At 43.5% G+C, this 25,393-nt stretch overlaps 1 protein-coding gene across 3 annotated transcripts in view; it reads right to left on the reverse strand.

Moving 5' to 3' along the window:
• Window positions 1–7,037: 7,037 nt before the first annotated feature.
• The window catches only part of TCAF2 (TRPM8 channel associated factor 2), a 29,688-nt gene continuing 11,332 nt past the window's right edge, over window positions 7,038–25,393 (reverse strand). For 2 of the 3 annotated variants that reach the window (XM_061198850.1, XM_061198851.1), the window contains exons 3-8: window positions 16,132–17,123; window positions 15,758–15,855; window positions 14,575–14,788; window positions 13,996–14,235; window positions 12,155–12,492; window positions 7,038–9,490 (exon numbers count right to left, since the gene is read on the reverse strand). In XM_061198850.1, coding sequence (XP_061054833.1) covers window positions 9,236–9,490; window positions 12,155–12,492; window positions 13,996–14,235; window positions 14,575–14,788; window positions 15,758–15,855; window positions 16,132–17,123 — 2,137 coding nt within the window. In that variant the 3' untranslated portion in view covers window positions 7,038–9,235. The remainder of the gene's footprint in view (window positions 9,491–12,154; window positions 12,493–13,995; window positions 14,236–14,574; window positions 14,789–15,757; window positions 15,856–16,131; window positions 17,124–25,393) is intronic. The other variant, XM_061198852.1, reaches the window with a different exon arrangement.

Here is a 25,393-nt window from a genome sequence, read left to right on the forward strand (position 1 = left end):
TTTCTGTCTTCTCATTTTGCTTAAGTTACTGTGTTTGGGGTCTCCTTTTTGCAGGCTGCAGGTTTGTCCTTCCTGTTGTTTTTGGTGTCTGTCCGCAGTGGCTAAGGTTGGTTCAGTGGGTTGTGTAGGCGTCCTGGTGGGGGCGACTAGTGCCTCTGTTCTGGTGGATGAGGCTGGATCTTGTCTTTCTGGTGGGCAGGTCCACGTCTGCTGGTGTGTTTTGGGGTATCTGTGGCACTATTATGATTTTAGGCAGTCTCTCTGCTAATGGATGGGGTTGTGTTCCTGTCTTGCTAGTTGTTTGGCATGGGGTGTCCAGCACTGTAGCTTGCTGGTCGTTGAGTGAAGCTGGGTCTTGTCGTTGAGATGGAGATCTCTGGGAGATTTTCCCCGTTTGATATTACGTGGAGCTGGGAGGTCTGTTGTGGACCAATGTCCTGAAGTTGGCTCTCTCCTCTCAGAGGCACAGCCCTGACGCCTGGTTAGAGCACCAAGAGCCTTTCATCTACACGGCTCAGAATAAAAGGGAGAACAAATGAAAGAGAGAGAGAGAGAGAAAAGGAAGGAAGGAAGGAAGGAGATAAAATAAAATTAAATAAAGTAAAATAAAATAAAATAAAGTTATTAAAATAAAAAATAATTATTAAGAGAAAAACTTTAAAAAGTGAAATTAAAAAAAAAAAAAAGGACGGACAGAACCCTAGGACAAATGGTAAAAGCAAAGCTATACAGACAAAATCACACACAGAAGCATACACATACACAGTCACAAAAAGAGAAAAAGGGGAAAAATATATGTATCTTTGCTCCCAAAGTCCACCTCCTCAATTTCGGATGATTCGTTGTCTATTCAGGTATTCCACAGATGCAGGGTACATCAGGTTGATTGTGGAGATTTAATCCGCTGCTCCTGAGGCTGCTGGGAGATATTTCCCTTTCTCTTCTTTGTTCGCACAGCTCCCGGGGTTCAGCTTTGGATTTGGACCCGTCTCTGCGTGTAGGTCACCTTAGGGCATCTGTTCTTCGCTCACACAGGACGGGGTTAAAGGAGCAGCTGATTCGGGGGCTCTGGCTCACTCAGGCCGGGGGGAGGGAGGGGTAGGATGCGGGGCGAGCCTGCGGCGGCAGAGGCCGGCGTGACGTTGCAGCAGCCTGAGGCGCGCCGTGTGTTCTCCCGGGGAAGTTGTCCCTGGATCATGGGACCCTGGCAGTGGCGGCTGCACAGGCTCCCGGGAGGGGCGGTGTGGATAGTGGCCTGTGCTCGCACACAGGCTTCTTGGTGGCGGCAGCAGCAGCCTTAGCGTCTCACGCCCGTCTCTGGGGTCCGCGCTGATAGCCGCGGCTCGCGCCCGTCTCTGGAGCTCCTTTAAGCGGCGCTCTTAATCCCCTCTCCTCGCGCACCAGGAAACAAAGAAGGAAGAAAAAGTCTCTTGCCTCTTCAGCAGCTCCAGACCTTTTCCCGGACTCCCTCCTGGCTAGCCGTGGCGCACTAGCCCCTTCAGGCTGTGTTCACGCCGCCAACCCCAGTCCTCTCCCTGGGATCTGACCTCCGGAGCCTGAGTCTCAGCTCCCAGCCCCCACATGCCCCGGCGGGTGAGCAGACAAGCCTCTTGGGCTGGTGAGTGCTGGTCGGCACCGATCCTCTGTGCGGGAATCTCTCCGCTTTGCCCTCCGCACCCCCGTTGCTGCGCTCTCCTCCGTGGCTCCGAAGCTACCCCCCTCCGCCACCCGCAGTCTCTGCCCACGAAGGGGCTTCCTAGTGTGTGGAAACCTTTCCTCCTTCACAGCTCCCTCCCACTGGTGCAGGTCCCGTGCCTATCCTTTTGTCTCTGTTTTTTCTTTTTTCTTTTGCCCTACCCAGGTACGTGGGGAGTTTCTTGCCTTTTGGGAGGTCTGAGGTCTTCTGGCAGCGTTCAGTAGGTGTTCTATCGGAGCTGTTCCACATGTAGATGTATTTCTGATGTATTTGTGGGGAGTAAGGTGATCTCCACGTCTTACTCTTCTGCCATCTTGAAGCTCCTCCTGTATTTTAAAAAAGTTACTTAGAATCAAATCCCAGCAGAGTTTATTGTTGTAGTTGTTCGCTTATGTGTTTTGGTGGGACGCAATGAGCTGATTCTAAAATTTAAATGGAAGCAACAAAGAACCAAGAATAGTTGAATGTTCCTGAAGGAAAAAAAAAGTAGAACAAATATCAAGATTTATTATAAAAATATTGCAAAAGCATAGCATTGTCATAGAGATAGAAAAATTAATCAACAGAAAGGAAGAGAGAGTATCCAGGAAGACCCACCCATATACAGACACTTGACCCTGTAGATGAGAGGAGAGAGGGGGAGCTTTTTAATGAACAGTGCTATGATAACTGGGAATCCATGTTTTTAAAAACTGAAATTGTGTTTCTACTTCACACTACACACAAAACTCATTCAAAGATCTAAAATTGAAAGAAAATTTATAAAACGTTAGAAGGATACTGTAGAAAAAATATCTACATGAAATTTGGGTAAGCAAAAAAATTAATCAAGATACAAATAGCACTAACCATAAGGAAAAGATTACTAACTTTGACTACATAAAGTTAAGCTACAATGTTTATCAAAAGATACCCTAAGAAGACGGGCAACCCAGAGTGGGAGAAGTTATCAGCTACACAAAGAACTGACCACAGTTATATACACGAAATATCATGACACAGAAAATCCAACAGAAAAATGCATGAGAGAATTAAATGGGCACTTCAAAAACAAAAACAAGGGGGCTTCCCTGGTGGAGCAGTGGTTGAGAATCTGCCTGCCAATGCAAGGGACACGGGTTCAAGCCCTGGTCTGGGAAGATCCCACATGCCGTGGAGCGACTAGACACGTGAGCCACAATTGCTGAGCCTGCGCGTCTGGAGCCTGTGCTCCGCAACAAGAGAGGCCGCGATAATGAGAGGCCCGTGCACCGCAATGAAGAGTGGCCCCCACTTGCCGCAACTAGAGAAAGCCCTCGCACAGAAACGAAGACCCAACACAGCCATAAATAAATAAATAAAAATTAAAAACAAAAACAAAAACAAATAACCAAAATCTAAATGTCTAATTAATATATGGAAACTGTTCGACCTCATTAGTAACCTCTGTGCTGGATCTCTGAACATGTGAGATTTTGCATGAGCCGTTTAAAAGCAGTCTCTGTTTCCTACAGCCCTCTGGCTCTCCTGTACACAGGCCCCACAGGCCTAAAAGCCAGAGGTTTTGGGGCTCATCTTCCCAGTGCAGGACCCCTGGGCTGGGAAGCTCAATCTGGCGCTTGAACCCCTCGCTCTTTTGGGAGAGCCTCTGCAATTGTGATTATCCTTTCATTCAAGGGTGTTCTACCCGGGGTGTGGGTGTTGACTATACTGCATCTCCACCCCTCCTACCCATCTTGTGGTTCCTATTTATAGCTTTAGTTGTGGAAAATCTTTTCTGCTAGACTTCAGGTCATTCTCATCAATAGTTGCTCCGTAAATAGTGTAATTTTGGTGAGCTCATGGGAGGAGGTGAGCTCAGGGTCTTCCTACTCTGCCATCTTGGCCACACCTCCTACAATTATTATTTGAATTGTACATGTTTTATGCAATTTTTTGTGAGCATGATGTATTTCATAATAATAAGAATATTGTTGGGTTGCTTATTGTGACTCTAAAAACTCCAAATTTAGTTATTAGAGCACATTATAACTTGTGTAGAAATCATGACAATGTTCATAAAAATACTTTTCCCCCATTTTTAAAGTCTGTATTATAACAACAGGATTATGGCAAGTAAAGATGAAAGTCCTACCTGCTTCTCAGTTGTATCGTATTGCTTCTTCATTCAAATTGTCCCTAGCACAGATTCAAAGAATTTCCATGTTTCCTTTAAATTTGATCTTTAAACGTCTTAAGACTATATCCCAACTTCCAACCCCTACTCCAAGATCTCAGTATCTCTGGAGGGGTTCCCAAGAGGTTTGAATATTTTTGATAGGAAATCATAATATTCTAGTCAAATTAATTTAAATCACTGTTGCCTTAAACTGAGTACTGTGTACATCAAGGAGTCTTGCTTCAAGTGAAGACAAAGAAAAATAGAGTAGAATCTCCCTCAGTACTCTGTTCTTCTTTGTCCTTTTCCACTTGAGTGTAGGATTTGGGTAACAATTAAAGGGATACATTGACTCAGATCCTTCTAAGGGCAACCAGCTATTCACAGTCATACATCAATTTCTTGCCACTAGAGGAATAGCTAGAGCTCCCTAGAACATCAATTCTGATTAAGATATCCACTGCATAATTCTGCTTAGAATCTTTATATATATATATATATATATATATATATATATATATATATATATATATATATACATATACACACACACATATTTTTATGTATATTTGGTTGATATCAATATATGAGACTAAAATTGTACTTAATCTGTATATTTGACCAGCTGTTTTCAGATTTACTTGTTCTATATTAGTTTGGATCCAGTATACCAATTGTCCCACACACTAGGGCTTGATCCCAGGTCCCAGATCATTGGAGGTGGTGCAGGAATTTTCTTTGTACCTAAACATTTGATTCTGCAGCCTTTCAAGATCTTTGGGCAGGACATAGATGTTGCTTTTAGTGCTGTCTTAAGCAGGGCCACAAAGTTCTTGACAAAAAGTTTGAGAGCAGAGAATCAAAACTAAAGACCCATGAGGTCAGAACTCTGCTCTTAAGAGTAGACTTTAAGAGATCCTGGTCATGGATCCTATTTTGGTGAGGTGATGAATGACCAAGATATGGATGAAACTCCTCATGCATTTATTTCCAAATGTACTTGGACATATTTTGGTAGAGGTCTTATTAGCCTTAATTGTCCTGTGGCTGGAGATATTTTCATTACTCAATTTTTTAAAAAATATATATTTATTTATTTTATTTATTTATTTTTGGCTGCATTGGCTCTTTGTTGTTGCGCGTGGGTTTTCTCTAGTTGTGGTGAGCAGGGGCTACTCTTCGTTGCCGTGCGCGGGCTTCTCATTGCGGTGGCTTCTCTTGTTGTGGAGCACGGGCTCTAGGCACGCGGGCTTCAGTAGCTGTGGCACACGGGCTCAGTAATTGTGGCTCGTGGGCTCTAGGGCACAGGCTCAGTAGTTGTGGCACACGGGCTCAGTTGCTCCGCGGCATGTGGGATCTTCCCGGACCAGGGCTCGAACCCGTGTCCCCTGCATTGGTAGGTGGATTCTTAACCACTGCGCCACCAGGGAAGCCCCATTACTCAATTTTTAAAAAGTAGTTTGTAGCACTTGACGTCCTTCTGTGAGTAGCTTTTTTTCCCCCAAATATTGGCCCTTAGAGGCACCAAGCGGCCAAGTTTCCTTTTCTGTGTGGTATGAGACAAATGGAAAGGCAGCCTGTACTGTGACCTGAAAAGCTTGTAAACATCTTACTACTTCTTTTCCCCAGTGGGAGGTCACTAATTTACACATGTCCCAAAGCGTTAGGCTGGAGAAGCCTACCCAAATCTTGAATGGGCTACCGCTAGTTATAAGGCTACTAATCTTTGTACCTCTTTCTTAGAAGAGCTAGTGTAAATGAGAGAAAGGTAATGTTTATTTTGGGAGAATATTTCTCTGTGGTCTAGATGGCCCCAAAGGTATATTTTGGGAAGCCTCTTGGGCTTGTTCTAATAATCATTTATTTTATGAAAGTCATAAATTTAGTAAAAAGTGTTAACTAAAACTTCATATGTGTAATTGATAACGGCAATAACTCTTTTCTATGCCAAGAATCTAAATCCATTTTAACAACATTATGAGCTAAAGAGTAGGTGAATTTGTTTCCATTCCAGTTGAAGCAAATTGATTTGGGTGGTTTTTTTTATGGATATTAAAAGTGAAGAGCATATTGACCAATCTGTTTCTTCATGGGAAGAGTCACATGAATATGTCTTTTAAACTAAAACTAAGACAGAAACGGAGTTTGCCTCCATGGGAATAATTACACTGTTACAACTGATGGTCAGGAGCTGTAAGGTTTTCTAGGTGGCCATAAGGGGGAGACAAAGAGCAACATAGGCGACCAGGGAATGCACAATGCCAGAGATTTAGTCAAGATAGAAGATCACTTTAATTCCCTTTAGAAGTGCTTGTTATTTTATTTCAACAATATTTGCCACAAGTATGAGGTATTGTGGTTCCATTTAGTGTGACCAACCACTAATGCTTTAATTTTTTGAAATTAATTGTCCATTCTTCTAATAAGTCGGTGGCTATCTTGTGCTCAGGGGATAAGATAGAGGTATAGTCCTTTTTAATCTCCTTTAAAACTTTAAAGTAGCCATTACTACTTCCCTGAAGTGTCCTATGGTGATTTCTTGCCTTTGAAAATTATCCAATTTGCTAGAAATTTGGGTATTTCAGATATTGGATCTAGTAACCTATAAGAATGCATGGGCTCCTTTGTCTAATAACAGTCTTAGACGTGAGTATGGAAGTTTGGGTATCCTTTAGAATGAGCAAAGGACACTTGGATACAAGCCCTGAGGTTAAGACAAGCTTCCTCTAGGACTCCACGAAGTTGTTATTTGAAGCATAGGATCTTTAAAACCTTTCAGACTTGGTAGGGCAGGGTCTTGGTATTGAGGGATGTGTGCCTTGGATGCATGACCCTTATGGTTAAATAATTCCTGTTTGAGTAACTAGAAATAATCTGTTTGGTTTTTAGTAGTTTTTATGTGGTCATTTTGTGATACAGTAGCCATACACATAGTTCCATGCAAGTAGAGCTGCAGGTTGTGGCAGACCCAGTAATATAATATACAGTAGTATATAGTATGCTGGCTAAAGTGTGGGTCCTGAGTCCAACTTCCAGGCACGGAAATGTGGTTTCACCACTTGCTACCCCTGTACCTCTGCTTCTTTCTCTGAAAAATGGAGACAGTCATAGTACTTATTCCATAGGACTGTTGTGAGGATAAACAAATAAAAAGCACTTATAACAGTTCCTGGCAAATGGCATTTATTGATGATTCACCGGACCTGCATAGACATCCTTCGGAGCAAGTTTGCTCTGGAATACAGAATACTCTGAGAGTGTCGCAGTTACACGCAATTAATTCTGAACTTAGAAACAAGCGGCAGAGCCACAGTCTCTCTGTAAGAGGGAGAAGGGCTCCAACTTCCACTACAGAGAATGTGGGGAAAAGTCAGGTTTTGTCTTTGTCTCTATGGCAACCTCTTAAACCCAGCATTATCCATTCATTTACTCATCCCTAGCATCATGGGTAAGAACACCAGTTCTGGAGTTGAATTGCCTGGGTTCAAATCCTTTCTCTACCTATAGAGAAGCTAATCACATGCTGAGACAACCAGAAAATCAGGTACCAATATTTTCTTAGAGGTTAAATTTTATATTTAATAAAAATTCAATAGTGAACATGGCATAAGTCAGAACTTTGTTGAACTTCCATTTTCTCGGTGAATTTGTGTCTAAATTGAAAATCATTCTCGGAGAAAAGCTCTACAGTTTTTTCATTGCTGTGGGCTTCAGTCAAGCCCCGACTCTTCCTCTTATTAGCTTTGTGACTTCAGAAGCTGTTTAATATCCTTAAGTGTTCATTTTCTCGTCTACGAAATGGGATAATAATAGCACCAACCTCAGATTCCGTAAGATAACTCATAGGAAATACCTCACACAATGTCTGGGACATAAAGACTGTCCATTATGTGTTAGGTGTCTTTACTGTTCTTTCAATTAACAAATATTTACTGAGTACTTTTCATGTGAAAAGCACCTGATGAAGGACACTAGTGAAATAAAAGGAAATTATCCTAGAATTGGGAGAAGGATGTGCTGATGGGATTCAGAAAAAGACATTCCCTAGGTTAGTTCTCCACCTGAGGAGTCTCTCTATTCTCAACAAAGTTAATGGAATGATATTGAAAACAACAAAAATATGGTTTAAAAGCAAGCTAGAGGAAAATGGGTAGATGTACACCCCATTAATCCTGAGGAGGCATCTCTAATTGGAATGCCACCCAGCCAAAGAGCCGGGATGGGTTGGAATGAGATTATGAGAAAGCTTGGGGATGCTGGTTTGTGGGGTGATAAGTGAGTGTGGGTTAATTCGGTCTGCTGCACTCAGGAATCCTGTTCCATTGGAGCCTGTCCTGTCCATGGCCCTCTCAGCACAGTAGCTGTCAATAACTGACAGTGCCTTGATTCCAAGGTGACCAGAGGAGTCAGCCACCTGTTTTGTGCTAAGAACCAATGGGCTTATGGAGTTGGTAGGGCTGCTGGAATGGGTTTTTCCTTTGGTTGAAGCAAATGTACTCGAAGATGAAACTAACCAAGAAGACCAAACCCCAATAGCTTTGTGACCTCCAGTTTGAGTTCATACCACATTCTTGGGGTTAGGTTATACCCAAGAATCTTTCCAGAGGCAGAAGAAAGGACATATAGGATGGGCTAGGATCTTGAGGACTATCATTGATACCATGTCTGGGAACAACACTGGTGTTCACTAAATACTCTCACACAAGGACTGAATGCTAACCTCAAGGAGGTTGACTCTGAAGGGAGATTCAGTTTTCAGGTTGTCCACACGAAAGTGGGCAGACAGGCTACTATGGGGCCTGGTGAAAGCTGAAGAACTCCCTTATTTGCATATGCAGGTTGTGTTCAAAGACGTTCACCATCATCAAACAATAGATTTTTATCCCATGTCATGGATAAGAATCCAGATGCAGACAGAGTTTAGTGATTTTCCATGGAACCAAAGCTGGTTCAGGGCCCCCTCCATTATACCAGCCTGTCTCGCTTGCTGTTAGAAAGCTTTTCAAAGCAGAATTTAAGAGCTTTGTTCAGGGCTGGCTGGGGTGAGGGAGTGATATCAGATTATAATGGAATCCATGGTCTTTAGAACTACCGGTCATAAATAGAAACGAAGAGCCTGCAGAAACTCAAGATGCCAAGATGAAACATCCTCTTCTGGAGGACGAGGATGGTGAAGCAAGTCTCTTGATGAGAGCAAGAGTACAAGCAGAGAAACAATCAAAGAAGCATAGCAGCACTTTCCTGAGAAAGTTGGTCTCATTTTGTCTTAGGACCTTAAAGGCCTTCCTGAGGACAGGTAGGAAGTAGGATTCAGGCTCAAGGTACACTAGGCAAGAAAGAGGGTGGCAGAGTTGGTGAGTGATCACCCCCCTTCCACACACACACCCCTTGGTGCACATCTTTTAGTCCTCAGTTTGGATGTACATCTGCACGGGGTTTTCCTGCCACTCAGGCAGACAGGCCAGGCTCGCAGCCACTTCCTTCTGGACAGGCCAGCCCCAGGCCTCAAAGAAAGGAGCCAGATTCTTCTGTACCCTTTCAGAGAACTTCTTCACCCACAGATTCATCTTGCCAGTGTTGTTTTTGGGGATGTCAGAGAGGGTCTGGTACTCAGCAAAGAGCTGGGTGAATGGCTCCCATCCAAAGGCCTCCTGGAGCTGGAAGAGAAGGAAGGGGCAGGATGAGGTACAAGTTTATGAAAGTACCTGCAACATGCGTGTTCATGAGTGCATCTCATTTCTGGTGATTTCTTCCCCTTAATCATTCACTAGCTTCACTTCTTTGCTTGCCCTTATCTCCCCATCTCAACCCTGCACATAAACACAGTCTTGTTGGCTCATTCCACTTCTTGGCCACAAACCCTGTACCCCCTGAATGTAGTAGGGGACTACACGAGGAACCTAATGGCTGAAAAGAGGTAAATACTCAATAAATGACAGTTATCATTATTATCTCTATTTTAAAAAATTATATCCCCAGTTCCTAAATGTTTTCTCAGGCATCAGACAGGTTTGAGCCCGACTGAGATGGGGATTGGGAGCCAAAATCTGGGAACTTCCGACACCTTCCAGACATAATAAAACCCTTGTTTTTTTTCTCTTTTTCAGCCATCTCAGAGCTGTGACTATTTTCAAGGCTACTGTTTTTCTCTGTGGAACACTGCCTTTGGGGCAAAACAAGGAAGAAGCAGGTATGTCACAAGGGGCTCAAAATGAGAGTGACTCATGCTTTATAGGGAACAGCCCACCTGAAAGCCATGGGCAGGAGACTCTTACTTGCCAAGATTTTAGAGATTTAGAATTAGCAGGGATCTTGAGGTTTCCGAGACCACCCCCTTTTATGGAGGAGAATCCTCTGACTCTGAGGTGTAAAAGCCTGAGGGCAGGTGGCACTTTGATCAGCCTCCCTCTGATCTCACTGTTGTGCTCTCACTGCTTATCTGCTCTCACTGCTTGGCCTTTGACAATCGTCCTGCTTATCTCTCTTAATTAATAATCAACAAATTAAACATTTATCACACATATAGCATTAAAAAATATCTACAGTGTGCCAGGTATTTCACTAGGCAAAATGATTAAGGCTCTTGTTTTTCTGGCGGTCACTGGTCAATGGGAGAGACAGATGTGTAAGTAAACAAATTACAAAAAAATTTGGCTTGTCAAGGAGATGATGTCGGGAGAGAGGACAAGAGAGCTCAATTTTGCCAGGTGACTTGACAGGTAACAGACAAGGTGTTCAAGCACATTTCAGCTGCAGGAAGGAAACGTGAGGAGGTATAGAAGCGAAAACAGCAAGATGTGTTCATAGTGGGAAGCAGCTCGGTAAACTGCAGGATAATTATGGAGATGGGAAATTGGGAGATGGAGCTGGAGGTGTTGGCCAAAGCCTGATGATAAAGGGCCTTCTGCACCCAGCTAAGCAGCTTCCATTTTATTCTGTGTGCGAAGGAGAACACTTGACGAGCTTAAACATGGAATATTCAGATTATTTTGGAAGTGGTGTGGAAGATGGATTGTAGGTGGTTGAAGCAAGATGCTGGAAAAACTGAGGAGGCTTTTAAAACAGAAGAGGATACTGAGGATCTATGCTAAGGCAACAGCAGGAGGAATGATGGGGAGCAGACCTCCCACAGGTGAAGAAAACAGAAGGTATCTCTCTGTCCTGGGACCAAGTCTCAGACTCCAAGGTGAGGGGTCTCCCCAAAGCTTTTGCAAAATGATATTCATGGTGAGTGGGTCAGTAGGTAGGGTGGAATTAGGGCTTTGCCTTACACTTCAGTGGCAACTACCATGTAAGGTCTCTTTCCCTGTAGACCCTCAGACTGGCTCTAGAAGAATCCTGAGCTGATGCTACACAGTTCTCTCATTGACTGGGGCTGTCTCACACTCACTCTTCAGAAAATGAGTGAAAAAAGAAAAAAAAAATCAAAGAGAGGGTTCAGAAGTGCAAAAGCCCAGGCTTGTCATTAGCTCCTGATTTTAGGTTCTGGGTCCATCATTTAAATGTGTGACATTGGACAGGATGCTTAAACTCTCTAACTCAGTATGTGCCTGTAAAAAGTGGGCAATACCCACTATCTAAAGAGTCATGGTAGACAGTATAGGAGATCTGATACGGGGAGTGGCTTTGACAACTTGAAAATATAAAAATTCAAAGCAGGACGGGGGAGGGGAAAGGGATTTATGCTTATTTCATAGGAAATCTACTCACTTTGGGACTTCGATGTTCTTCTCTTGGGTTGGTTATTTACTTATTCATTCTAAAGACATTTTGGGTTCAAATGGGTGATGGAAGTATGAGAATCTCATTGACAGATTTACCTCCTAAGAGGCCTTCTTGTAATGCAGTTGCCCCTAACACATCACTGTAATTATGAAGGGATGCAACACTCACTTGACCCATAAAACTAAGGTGAGGGAAAACAAAGCAAAGCAAAACAATCACCATTTCCGAGGCACCTACTAGGGGACAAAGGACAGACGAGTGAGTGGGAGAGCTGTGACTCGGTCTTAGGAGTGTCTCACTCAGAGCTTCTGCTCTTGACCGATATACCCAGAGACTACATCCTCTACTTATTTTCTTTTCACAGTATTTTTCATTTCCTCTTACATACCATCACAAAACCACAGTACGTGAGTGGGACAGGCATCATTATCTCCATGTTAGAGATGTATGACCTGAGAAGCACCGCCATGCAGCCAGGGGAGGTGGTGGGCCCAGGCTGATGGGGGTGGTGAAGGAGTTGGAGAGCTCCTGGGATCCAGGGTGCTACACGACTGAGGGTCTAGTGGCCCCCATCTCCCTGAATTTCTGTTCAGTACCTTTAGGTACGTTTCCAGAGCTGTCCACACATTCCAGTCATTCAGGGGCGCTCCCTTTCCCAGGTGTGTTTTGATCCTTTTCTCTCGTTCTGGAGGGCTCAGAGCTGGGTGGGCCTGAGCCCTGGGGATGTGCAGGACCGTCTCATGCACATAGACTGACCAGAGGTTACAGGTGGCCTCGGTGGTGTGTGGGGGGAACTCCCACCCGTGCCACTGCTGGTTGTGGCCCAGCTCGTGGATGGCTCCCCACAGACCTCTGCTTCTCACGCCCATCTCACTGATGAGCTCCTGCACTGACTGCAGGTGGCACATGATAGGGTATCCTGAGTGCATCCAGCCTGGGAACGCAAAAGGAAGAGTGAGGCATGGTGGGTGTGGTCCACCCAAACCCATCTCCCTTCATTCCTCTCCATGGTGTAACTTTTTCTCGCCATCCTGGCTGCCACCATAATTCCAGAATCTCCATGCTGATTGGAAAGCAGATGCTTTCTTTGACTTGGTCTGAAGGGTCCCTGCCCTTCTTCCCGGCCTCCACACTGGAGTTATGCCTCTCCCTCTCTCTGGCCCACCAAATATTAACACTTTATATAGTCATTCTCACTATAATTCAGTGCTTCCTTTTGTGTGAGTTTTCTTTGCATGTGAGTCTGCAACATTAGGTCCTGTGTCTGAATTTGAGATCCCTGAGGCTAGAGCAGTGCCATTCCTTCTCCTATGTAAACTACTGTTGGCCAGATTTATACTTTTTAACAGTGAAAATCTTCTGTTTTTTTGAAGATTAGAAAACAGGTCCAGAGGAATTTTCCACATGTTGGAACCAGATTTCCTTTTTTTTTGGCCTTCTTTCCTCTGAACCACTGAATACTTAACATAAACCTCTTTACTCTCTCTTTTCATTGCCAACTCTGACTTACGTTTGAAGGAGATATTTCTGTTTTAAACTCTCCTTGAAACAACGCTCACTGACATCTTGAACTCCTAGTACCAATTTTTCTGAGACTGTTCTCCCTCCTGTGAAATCTTACGCTTTAGATGAACATGATTTACCTTTTCGCATGTAAACATCTTTTCATCTCCATCAAAGTTCATGTCTTGAACGTCTTTTTTTCCCTTACTTTACTGGTAAAATTATGCCTTACACATATTGGATGTTTAAAAGAGGCAAAATAGATGTCAGCAGAAGGAAGGAAATAACAAAGATCAGACAGAAAATAAATAGAGATTAAAAAAACAATAGAAAAGATCAATAAAACCAAGAGCTGGTTTTTTGAAAGGATAAACAAAATCGATAAACCCTGGCCAGGCTCACAAGAAGAAAAGAGAGGGGACTCAAATAAACAAAATAATAAATGAAAGAGGAGGAATAACAACTGATACCACAGAGATACAAAAAGTCACAAGAGAATACTATGAACGGTTATATGCCCACAAATTGGACAACCTAGAAGAAATGGATGAGTTTCTAGAAACACACAGCCTGCCCAAATTGAGTCAAGAAAAAACAGATAATTTGAACAGACCAGTTGCTAGAAGTGAAATAGAACCTGTAATTTAAAAAACTCCCTACAAACAAAAGTCCAGGACTGGACGGCTTCACAGGGAAATTCTACCAAACATACAAAGCAGAACTTACACCAATCCTTCTCAAACTCTTCCAAAAGACGGAAGAGGATAGAACACTCCCAAAACCATTCTATGAAGCCGCCATCACCCTGATACCAAAACCAGACAAAGACACTACAAAAAATAAAAAATAAAAATAAAAAACTACAGGCCAAAAAAAGGCAAAATAATAAATAAATGGTGTCCACAGACTAGGAGCATCCCTCTGGAGCACCCACCGGCTGAGATCTGCACATCAGCAACAATCCTCTCTGGACGGAGGAAAGGAAAGGGCTGGGCTGCCAGCCTGGCTATAGCCCGCATCATCTCATCCCAGAGGTGGAGTAAAGATTCGGGGTCCTCCAGGGCCTGGAGGTCTGCAGTTGGCACCGTCAAGATGATGTTGTCTGTTGCCAGCTCTCCCCAGGGAGCTGTGCTCTCCTGGATACTCCTCTCCCACTCCTCCAGGGATGTCTTACCTGGGAATAAAGGTCATGGAACCTGTCACCCACTTCCTCAACTTCCCTTGAGCTGAAAAACACAACTGGAAATCCAGGAGGAAGACACTAAAATGATGAACTACTATCATGAGGGTCTATGTGCTGTGAAGTGAAGGACAGGTCCCCAGACCCTTCCCTGTGTTCTGCCCTGAAGTCTCCATGGACACAGGGTGTCCCTCATCTCCTGCCTCCACTGGCACCTCCAACAGTCCCTCCTCCTTCTGTGCACCAATCCTCTTCCCTCCCCTCCTTCAACCAGCCCATCAACACCACAGCACCCCCGGCTCTCCCACTCCCCTCCACGTTCAGTCCACTCACCCAGCCTGTAATATGGGGCAGGCACAGCCCTCTTGATGGTGACGGACACGGGGCCCAGTTTACTGCCCTTGGGCACGATCACATAGAGAAGGCCACCCCAGAGGCAGGAGACTGACAGTTTGGTCTTATCCATGCAGCACTGGTGAGTCACCACAGGAGCTCGAGACAGCTTGCTGGCACTCGTCAAGTCATCGGTGTGGCAGCCAATCTGTACCTGGAGAGGCGATTCCACCATGTGTGCTGTGGGTGTGTGGTACTGTATGGATGGAGGGTATTAAAAAACTCCAGCTTCCCCTTTCTATGAGCAGTGCATGCAAACCTGTGAGCTTTTAGCACTCCAAAAATCATATGGACTGAAAGGTACGCAGAATCATTTTTCTAGGGATTTAAGCAGCTCCACAATGGACCACCACCAGGCAGACCAGGCATAACCCCAAGGCTGATACTGACTAGGGTCCCGTGGTGCCTCTGTACCAGGCAGAACCTGGGCTCTCGCTCCAGGGTTCAAGCCCCTGAGATGATTCCGATGCTGGGAATGAGGCAGAGGGAATCTTCATCTGCCCTTTGTGCACAGACAGGAGGCCCATCCAGAGGCAGTGGGATATGGGGTGACGGGGGAGAACTGGTTCTCTCTTCCCCCTTTGTCCTGTCCTCCCCTCCTGGTCAGATAGATTGAGTGCATTTTGTCTGGAGTCCTGTGACTGCTTTTCTTAGGTTTAATGTAAGTGAGCTCGAGAAAGGAGACTAACCCAAAAGAGACCCTTACTATGGTAGGAAGTGACCCTCAAAATTGAGGCAGGAAGAATTTTAATTCTGCATGACAGCCTATTTTTATGAGTGACGGGGTTAAGTACACCCTTCAGCGATCAAGGTGAAGAGGTAAAACCCAGAAAGGCCGTGCTGGAGAAATGAGTGAGGTTCCGAATACGTAACAGGTGCTCCTTCCCCTCATACCCCTGTCGGGAGGTGGAAACCTGAGGGCTTGTGTTTGAGGACTGGATCTGATGTTAGGAGCTCTGGCATCTTCAGTCACTCCCTTAGGCTCCCTGAAACTTAGCTGTTTCATCTGTGAAATCTGTAACGTGGGCAGAACAATGCCTTCCTGCACTCCTGGAGGAAGTGCGAGCTGGATGAGAATGAAGCTCTGTGGCTCTGAGAAGTGGCAGTGGTGTTCTGGCCTTACCTTCAGGCCAGCAAAGACTGCAGCTTCAGACAAGGAGACTTCTGCATTTTGTCCATTTGGGAGGTAGAGCCCTGTACTCACCCAGGAATCACCGCTGCCTGACAAAAGCCATAGGAAAGGCTGAGTTATTCCCCCACCTGACCCCACCCCACCTGGAACCTCACAGCCCCTCCCAGAGGTACAGCCCTGCCCTGCGCACCTCATCTCATCCATGCTTCTTGCATGCATCCCACCTAATCCCTGAGCAGAACCCCAACCCCCATCTCCTGGGAAGTACCTGTTAGAGAATGGAGCTGGCCCACCTGAGCTTCAGCACCTGCAATGTCCTGCAAAGCTCGCTAGCCCCACCTTCCCCCAGGTCCCTCATTCTGTACCTGGGTTGCTTCCATCAATCTCCACTGTGATGGCGTGTTCTGAGGGGTACGAACCGGAGCTGCAAGACCAGGTTCCAAGCCCCTGTGCCAGCTGAGAGCAGTCTGTGCCGGAGCGTGCCAGCTCCGTGGCCAGGCAGAGCAGTGCAGCCTCATAGGAGTCACTGGCAACTGGGTTTTCCCTGCTCACAGCTGGGAGGCCCGAGAGATGCAGCATCTTCCTCAGGAGCCGGTGCACGGAAGCGTACGCAGGGACCCCCTCTGCGGGGATCTGCAGGAAGCCTGCTCCGTCTGCCCCCAGTTTTGCCAGCCAGCTCTCTTCCAGGTTCCCACCCCCGTGGTTCACGATAAGCTGGAATTCAGACAGTGCCTTGCGGAAGTGGTAGCTCTGCTTCTCAGGGGTAGGGACAGGGAAACAGCCTGGGTCCAGAGTCCGAGCTAGGATACTGAGGCCAAAGCAGTTGAGTATGACGTTACCAGGGAAACTAGCCAAAGTGGAGCGGCCGGGGTTCTGGGAGGCCCACCACCAGGCCTGGCCCCCGATCAGCAAGCCCCCACCCTCAGCCACAAACTCCTGCAGCTGCTTAGCCTCCTTGTCACTGTAAGCCACACAGCAGTAGACGCTCAAGTCAGCAGTCAGATGGGGCTCCAGACTGCATTCCAGGCCACGCTCTGACAGCAGGGCACACAGATTTTTTAGACGTGTGTTCACCCCAACTTTGCTCGTCTGGCCTCTGGCCAGCCAGCGCACAGCATTGAGCAAAAAGGGCCCCATCTTGGGCGTACAGAGCATGCCCTCGTGGGCAGCCAGAACCACGCGGCCCTGGCCATAGCGGGCAGCGGCCAGGAAGCAGCCGAGAGAGGCATCTAAGCCCAGGGGGAAGGCCAGGGCCCCGTGCACGAGCAGCTGCGAGGGGATTCCCCCCGCCTTGATGTCCAGCTCTGAGACCCCTTCCAGGAGCTCCTGCTGATGCTGCCTGAGATCCTCCCCAAACCTGGAAAAGAGACAAAGGAAGAGGAACAAAGGGGCTACAGTCAGTTAGTGAACCACTGAAATGAGCTCACTGAATAGAGAAATCTGTGTGGGTACAAAGATACACAGTTCATGCCAGTCTTCTTATTCTCGCTAAGATTTGAGACTTGAATCACTTGTGTGACTCGCTTTATTGCAGTGGTCTGGAACTGAACTCGCAGTATCTCCAAAGTCTGCCTGTTACTGAACATATAAATGAATTGTTAGAAAAATGGATCTGTTATTCTTAGAGAAAGTAGTCCTACTTAGACATTTTTCAGAGTAACATTTCTGTAAAAGAAGGCACTAAAAATCAAATCCCCCTCTCCACGTGCTAGCACTGATCTAGGAACATGTTACAAGTAAACTATTTAATGCTACACTTGAAGATTTATAAAACTCACTCTTTTTAAAAATTGTCACTTAGGTGATTCTAATGTGCAGTGCAGAAGGACAGCCACTGCAGGCCAGCTTCTCCAACTCTGAAGGCACTCCAGCCGTGTGGCTGACAGGGTCTTGGTGCTCCGGCCGGGTGTCAGGCCTGAGCCTCTGAGGTGGGAGAGCTGAGTTCAGGACATTGGTCCACCAGAGACCTTCTGGTCCCACGTAATATCAATCAGTGAGAGCTCTCCCAGAGATCTCCGTCTCAGTGCTAAGACCCAGCTCCACTCAATGACCAGCAAGCTCCAGTGCTGGACACCCCATGCCAAACAACTAGCAACAAAGGAACACAACCCCACCCATTAGCAGAGAGGCTGCCTAAAATCATACTAAGTTCACAGACACCCCAAAACACACCACCAGATGTGGTTCTGCCCCCCAGAAAGTCAAGATCCAGCTGCATCCACCAGAACACAGGCACCAGTCCCCTCCACCAGGAAGCCTACACAACCCACTGAACCAACCTTACCCACAGGGGGCAGACACCAAAAACAATGGGAATTACGAACATACAGCCTGCGAAAAGGAGACCCCAAACACAGTAAGTTAAGCAAAATGAGAAGACAGAGAACTATGCAGCAGATGAAGGAGCAAGGTAAAAACCCACGAGACCAAACAAATGAAGAGGAAATAGGCAGTCTACCTGAAAAAGAATTCAGAGTAATGATAGTAAAGATGATCCAAAATCTTGGAAATAGAATGGAGAAAATACAAGAAACGTTTGACAAGGACCTAGAAGAACTAAAGAGGAAACAAACAATGATGAACAACACAATAAATGAAATTAAAAATTCTCTACAAGGGATCAATAGCAGAATAACTGAGGCAGAAGAACGGAAAAGTGACCTGGAAGATAAAATAGTGGAAATAACTACTGCAGAGCAGAATAAAGAAAACAGAATGAAAAAAATTGAGGATGGTTTCAGAGACCTCAGGGGCAACAATAAATGTACCAACATTCGAATTATAGGGGTCCCAGAAAAGAAGAGAAAAAGAAAGGGACTGAGAAAATATTTGAAAAGATTATAGTTGAAAACTTCCCCAACATGAGAAAGGAAATAGTCAATCAAGTCCAGGAAGCGCAGAGAGTCCCATACAGGATAAATCCAAGGAGAAACATGCCAAGACACATATTAATCAAACTATCAAAGATTAAATACAAAGAAAAAATATTAAAAGCAGCAAGGGAAAACCAACAAATAACACACAAGGGAATCCCCATCAGGTTAACAGCTGATCTTTCAGCACAAACTCTGCAAGCCAGAAGGGAGTGGCAGGACATATTTAAAGTGATGAAAGGGAAAAACCTACAACCAAGATTGCTCTACCCAGCAAGGATCTCATTCAGATTTGATGGAGAAATTAAAACCTTTACAGACAAGCAAAAGCTAAGAGAATTCAGCACCACCAAACCAGTTTTACAACAAATGCTAAAGGAACTTCTCTAGGCAGGAAACACAAGAGAAGGAAAAGACCTACAATAACAAACCCAAAACAATTAAGAAAATGGTAATAGGAACATACATATTGATAATTACCTTAAATGTAAATGGATTAAATGCTCCAACCAAAAGACATAGACTGGCTGAATGGATACACAAACAAGACCCATATATATGCTGTCTACAAGAGACCCACTTCAGACCTAGGGACACATACAGACTGAAAGTGAGGGGATGGAAAAAGATATTCAATGCAAATGGAAATCAAAAGAAAGCTGGAGTAGCAATTTTCATATCAGACAAAATAGACTTTAAAATAAAGACTATTACAAGAGACAAAGGAGGACACTACATAATGATCAAGGGATCAATCCAAGAAGAAGATATAACAATTGTAAATATTTATGCACCCAACATAGGAGCACCTTAATACATAAGGCAAATGCTAACAGCCATAAAAGGGGAAATCGACAGTAACACAATCATAGTAGGGGACTTTAACACCCCACTTTCACCAATGGACAGATCAACCAAAATGACAATAAATAAGGAAACAGAAGCTTTAAATGATACATTAAACAAGATGGACTTAATTGATATTTATAGGACATTCCATCCAAAAACAACAGAATACACATTCTTCTCAAGTGCTCATGGAACATTCTCCAGGATAGATCATATTCTGGGTCACAAATCAAGCCTTGGTAAATTTAAGAAAATTGAAATCATATCAAGTATCTTTTCTGACCACAACGCTATGAGACTAGATATCAATTACAGGAAAAAAACTGTAAAAAATACAAACACATGGAGGCCAAACAATACGCTACTAAATAACCAAGAGATCACTGAAGAAATCAAAGAGGAAATTTTAAAAATACCTAGAAACAAATGACAATGAAAACACGACGGCCCAAAACCTATGGGATGCAGCAAAAGCATTTCTAAGAGGGAAGTTTATAGCAATACAATCCTACCTTAAGAAACAAGAAACATCTCAAATAAACAACCTAAAGCAATTAGAGAAAGAAGAAGAAGAACAACAAAAAAAACCCCAAAGTTAGCAGAAGGAAAGAAATCATAAAGATCAGATCAGAAATAAATGAAAAAGAAATGAAGGAAACGATAGCAAAGATCAATAAAACTAAAAGCTGGTTCTTTGAGAAGATAAACAAAATTGATAAACCATTAGCCAGACTCATCAAGAAAAAAAGGGAGAAGACTCAAATCAACAGAATTAGAAATGAAAAAGAAGAAGTAACAACTGACACTGCAGAAATACAAAGGATCATGAGATATTACTACAAGCAACTCTATGCCAATAAAATGGACAACCTGGAAGAAATGGACAAATTCTTAGAAAAGCACAACCTTCCGAGACTGAACCAGGAAGAAATAGAAAATATGAACAGACCAATCACAAGCACTGAAATTGAAACTGTGATTAAAAATCTTCCAACAAACAAAAGCCCAGGACCAGATGGCTTCACAGGCGAATTCTATCAAACATTTAGAGAAGAGCTAACACCTATCCTTCTCAAACTCTTCCAAAATATTGCAGAGGGAGGAACACTCCCAAACTCATTCTACGAGGCCACCATAACCCTGATACCAAAACCAGACAAAGATGTTACAAATAAAAGAAAACTACAGGCCAATATCACTGATGAACATAGATGCAAAAATCCTCAACAAAATACTGGCAAACAGAACCCAGCAGCACATTAAAAGGATCATACACCATGATCAAGTGGGGTTTATCCCAGGAATACAAGGATTCTTCAATATATGCAAATCAATCAATGTGATACACCATATTAACAAATGGAAGGATAAAAACCATATGATTATCTCAATAGATGCAGAAAAAGCTTTTGACAAAATTCAACACCCATTTATGATAAAAACCCTCCAGAAAGTAGGCACAGAGGGAACTTACCTCAACATAATAAAGGCCATATATGACAAACCCACAGCCAACATCATTCTCAATGGTGAAAACCTGAAACCATTTCCACTAAGATCAGGAACAAGACAAGGGTGCCCACTCTTACCACTATTATTCAACATAGTTTTGGAAGTTTTAGGCACAGTAATCAGAGAGGAAAAAGAAAAAAAAGGAATCCAAATCAGAAAAGAAGAAGTAAAACTGTCACTGTTTGCAGATGACATGACACTGTATATAAGAATCCTAAAGATGCTACCAGAAAACTACTGGAACTAATCAATGAATTTGGTAAAGTAGCAGGATACAAAATTAATGCACAGAAATCTCTTGCATTCCTATACACTAATGATGAAAAGTCTGAAAGAGAAATTAAGGAAGCACTCCCATTTATCATTGCAACAAAAAGAATAAAATATCTAGGAATAAACCTACCTAAGGAGACAGAAGACCTGTATGCAGAAAACTATAAGACACTGATGAAAGAAATTAAAGATGATACAAACAGATGGAGAGATATACCATGTTCTTGGATTGGAAGAATCAACAGTGTGAAAATGACTCTACTACCCAAAGCAATCTACAGATTCAATGCAATCCCTATCAAACTACCACTGGCATTTTTCACAGAACTAGAACAAAAAGTTTCACAATTTGTATGGAAACACAAAAGACCCCGGATAGCCAAAGCAATCTTGAGAAAGAAAAACAGAGCTGGGGGAATCAGGCTCCCTGACTTCAGACTATACTACAAAGCTACAGTAATCAATACAGTATGGTACTGGCACAAAAACGGAAACATAGATCAATGGAACAGGATAGAAAGTGCAGAGATTAAACCCACGCACATATGGTCACCTTATCTTTGATAAAGGAGGCAAGAATATACAATTGAGAAAAGACAGCTTCTTCAATAAGCGGTGCTGGGAAAACTGGACAGCTACATGTAAAAGAATGAAATTAGAACACTTCCTAACACCATACACAAAAATACAGTCAAAATGGATTAAAGACCTAAATGTAAGGCCATACACTATAAAACTCTTAGAGGAAAACATAGGCAGACACTCTAGGACATAAATCACAGCAAGATCCTTTTTGACCCAGCTCCTAGAGAAATGGAAATAAAAACAAAAATAAACAGATGGGACCTAATGAAACTTAAAAGCTTTTGTACAGCAAAGGAAACTATAAGCAAGATGAAAAGACAGCCCTCAGAATGGGAGAAAATATTTGCAAGTGAAGCAACTGACAAAGGATTTATCTCCAAAATATACAAGCAGCTCATGCAGCTCAATATCAAAAAAACAAACAACCCAACCCCAAAATGGGCAGATGACATAAACAGACATTTCTTCAAAGAAGATACACAGGTTGCCAACAAACACATGAAAGGATGCTCAACATCACTAATCATTAGAAAAATGCAAATTAAAACTACAATGAGGTATCACCTCACACGAGTCAGAATGGCCATCATCAAGAAATCTACAAACAATAAATGCTGGAGAGGGTGTGGAGAAAAGGGAACCCTCTTGCACTGTTGGTGGGAATGTAAATTGATACAGCCACTATGGAGAACAGTACGGACATTCCTTAAAAAACTAAAAATAGAACTACCATATGACCCAGCAATCCCACTACTGGGCATATACCCTGAGAAAACCATAATTCAAAAAGAGTCATGTACCACAATATTCATTGCAGCCCTATTTACAGTAGCCAGGACATGGAAGCAACCTAAGTGTCTATCGACAGATGAATGGATAAAGAAGATGTGGCACATATATACAATGGAATATTACTCAACCATAAAAAGAAACGAAATTGAGTTATTTGTAGTCAGGCGGACGGACCTAGAGTCTGTCATACAGAGTGAAGTAAGTCAGAAAAAGAAAAACAAATACCGTATGCTAACACATATATATGGAATCTTAAAAAAAAAAAAATGGTTCTGAAGAACCTAGGGGCAGGACAGGAATAAAGTCGCAGATGTAGAGAATGCACTTGAGGACACGGGGAGCAGGAAGGGAAAGCTGAGACGAAGTGAGAGAGTGGCAATGACATACATACACTACCAAATGTAAAATAGCTAGCTAGTGGGAAGCAGCTGCATTTCACAGGAGATCAGCTCGGTGCTTTGTGACCACCTAGAGGTGTGGGATAGGGAGCATGGGAGGGAGACGCAAGAGGGAGGGGATATGGGGATGTATGTATACATATAGCTGATTCACTTTGTTATATAGCAGCAACTAACACAACAACGTAAAGCAATTATACTCCAATAAAGATGTTAAAAAAAAATTGTCACTTAAATCTGATGAGCATATTTACTACTTCTTATTGAGAAATGGTCAAAATGTAATGAATTCAGGAAAGATTTTGTATTTCAAGAATTTTTAAAACCCATTTGTAGATACTTTGTGAAGCAACAGGAGATTGGTTAAATAAGTTAAGGTTAACTGCAGATAGCATATCATATGGCAATTAAAATAATTATTGGAAAATGCTTAATAGAAAAAATTTTAAGTCAGATTCTAATATACTATGCTCTAAATAAGCCAAATTTTGCAAAACAAACTGCCAAGAACAAACAAACAAACAAAAAACAAAATCCACAAGACCAGACAGAGAAACATTATCCAAAGTATGTTTATCAAAATGTCTTCAGTGATCATCTTGGCTAGTGGGATTTAGATGATTTTAATTACCTTTACAAAACTTTGTCTCATAATAAAAATCAAATGTTAAAAAAAAGGTTTACTCATTCAAGTAGCAAAACATTACTGAAAAAAATTCCTCTTGTACAGTTTCTCCTTAATTTCTCTTTAGCATGAAAATGGAGACACATCATGTTTTAGTTTTGTCATTCCATTTTCAACTAACACGGCCAAATGTCAAAAGGGTTCAGGCATCACTTTAGCTTGTACCTTTTTTCCACCTGTAGAGGCTTAAAGACTTATTTTGTGGGGCAATGACGTTGAGCCACAACACTTAGCTTATAGACTTAGCTTCCACGCTAAGTGTTCTGCCAGAATCTTCTGACAGGCACCTTGTGAAGTCCAGCTACCGATAAAACACCTTCACTGTGGAGAGCTGTGATAATGAGACTGGGAACCTGAAGGTTTACACTCATGTGCTTATAAAAATATCTAACTGCCACTGTCCAGCTGAGCAGGTCATTGGTGGACTCTGGCTCTGACTGGTCAGGATGGTCCTGCTTCCTCCCTTGGCAGAGTAGTTGGAAGAGCCTGTGAAATTTACATCCCCTCTCCAAGCCACCACTTGCTTACCATCACTTGTGTCTGGGAGTACTCAATAAAGACGACGTTCCTAAGTTGGCTAACATAGTACCTGATACATAGTAAGTCTTCAGCACATGTTAGTGGGTATATAAAATACACAAATACACACAGAATATTTATCTGATAATGAAAGACTTTATATCTGATAGACAGGGACCTTAATACCTAAAAGTATTAAGGGCATAAAGGGTTATGGGTTGAGTTGTGTCCCCTCCAAATTCATTTGTTGAAGTCCTAACCCCCAGGACCTCAGAATGTGACCTTATTTGGAAATAGGATCCTTGCAGATATAATTAGCTAAGTTAGGATACGGTGGGCCTAATCCAACATGACTGGTGTCCTTATAACAAGAGGAAATTTGGACACAGACACACACACACACAGGGAGAACGCCATGTAAAAATGAAGGCAGAGATCAGGGTGATGCTTCTACAAGCCAAGGAAGGCTAAAGATTGCCAGGAAACCACCAGAAGCAGGAGAGAGGCCTGGAGCTTATTCTCCCCACAACCTCAGAAGGAACCAACCCTGCCAACCCCTTGATCCCAGATTTTTAGCCTTCAGTGGTGCGATGACAAAATTCTGCTGTTTAAGCCAGCCAATCTGTGGTACTTGGTTATGGCAGCCCTAGGACATTAACGCAGTCACAATTCTGAAAACTGATCCACACAGAACACTCTGGGGGTAGGTGATCTGTAAAATTGGTCTGGATGTATCCTAACATTCTTGGACTTACTTTTTTTTTTTTTAATTAATTAATTAATTTTTGGCTGCGTTGGGTCTTCGTTGCTGCGTGTGGGCTTTTCTCTAGTTGCAGCAAGCGGGGCTACTCTTTGTTGTGGTGCGCGGGCTTCTCATTGCAGTGGCTTCTCTTGTTGCGGAGCACGGGCTCTAGGCGTGCGGGCTTCAGTAGTTGTGGCTTGCGGGCTCTAGAGCGCAGGCTCAGTAGTTGTGGTGCATGGCTTAGTTGCTCCGTGGCATGTGGGATCTTCCTGGACCAGGGCTTGAACCTGTGTCCCCTGCATTGGCAGGTGGATTCTCAACCACTGTGCCACCAGGGAAGCCCCTTGGACTTACTTTTAAAAACACTGATAACTGAATCAGAAAGTTACCCAGGGGTAG

This window comes from Eubalaena glacialis, chromosome 8 (assembly GCF_028564815.1).
Source record: "Eubalaena glacialis isolate mEubGla1 chromosome 8, mEubGla1.1.hap2.+ XY, whole genome shotgun sequence".
Taxonomy (NCBI): Eukaryota; Metazoa; Chordata; class Mammalia; order Artiodactyla; family Balaenidae; genus Eubalaena; species Eubalaena glacialis.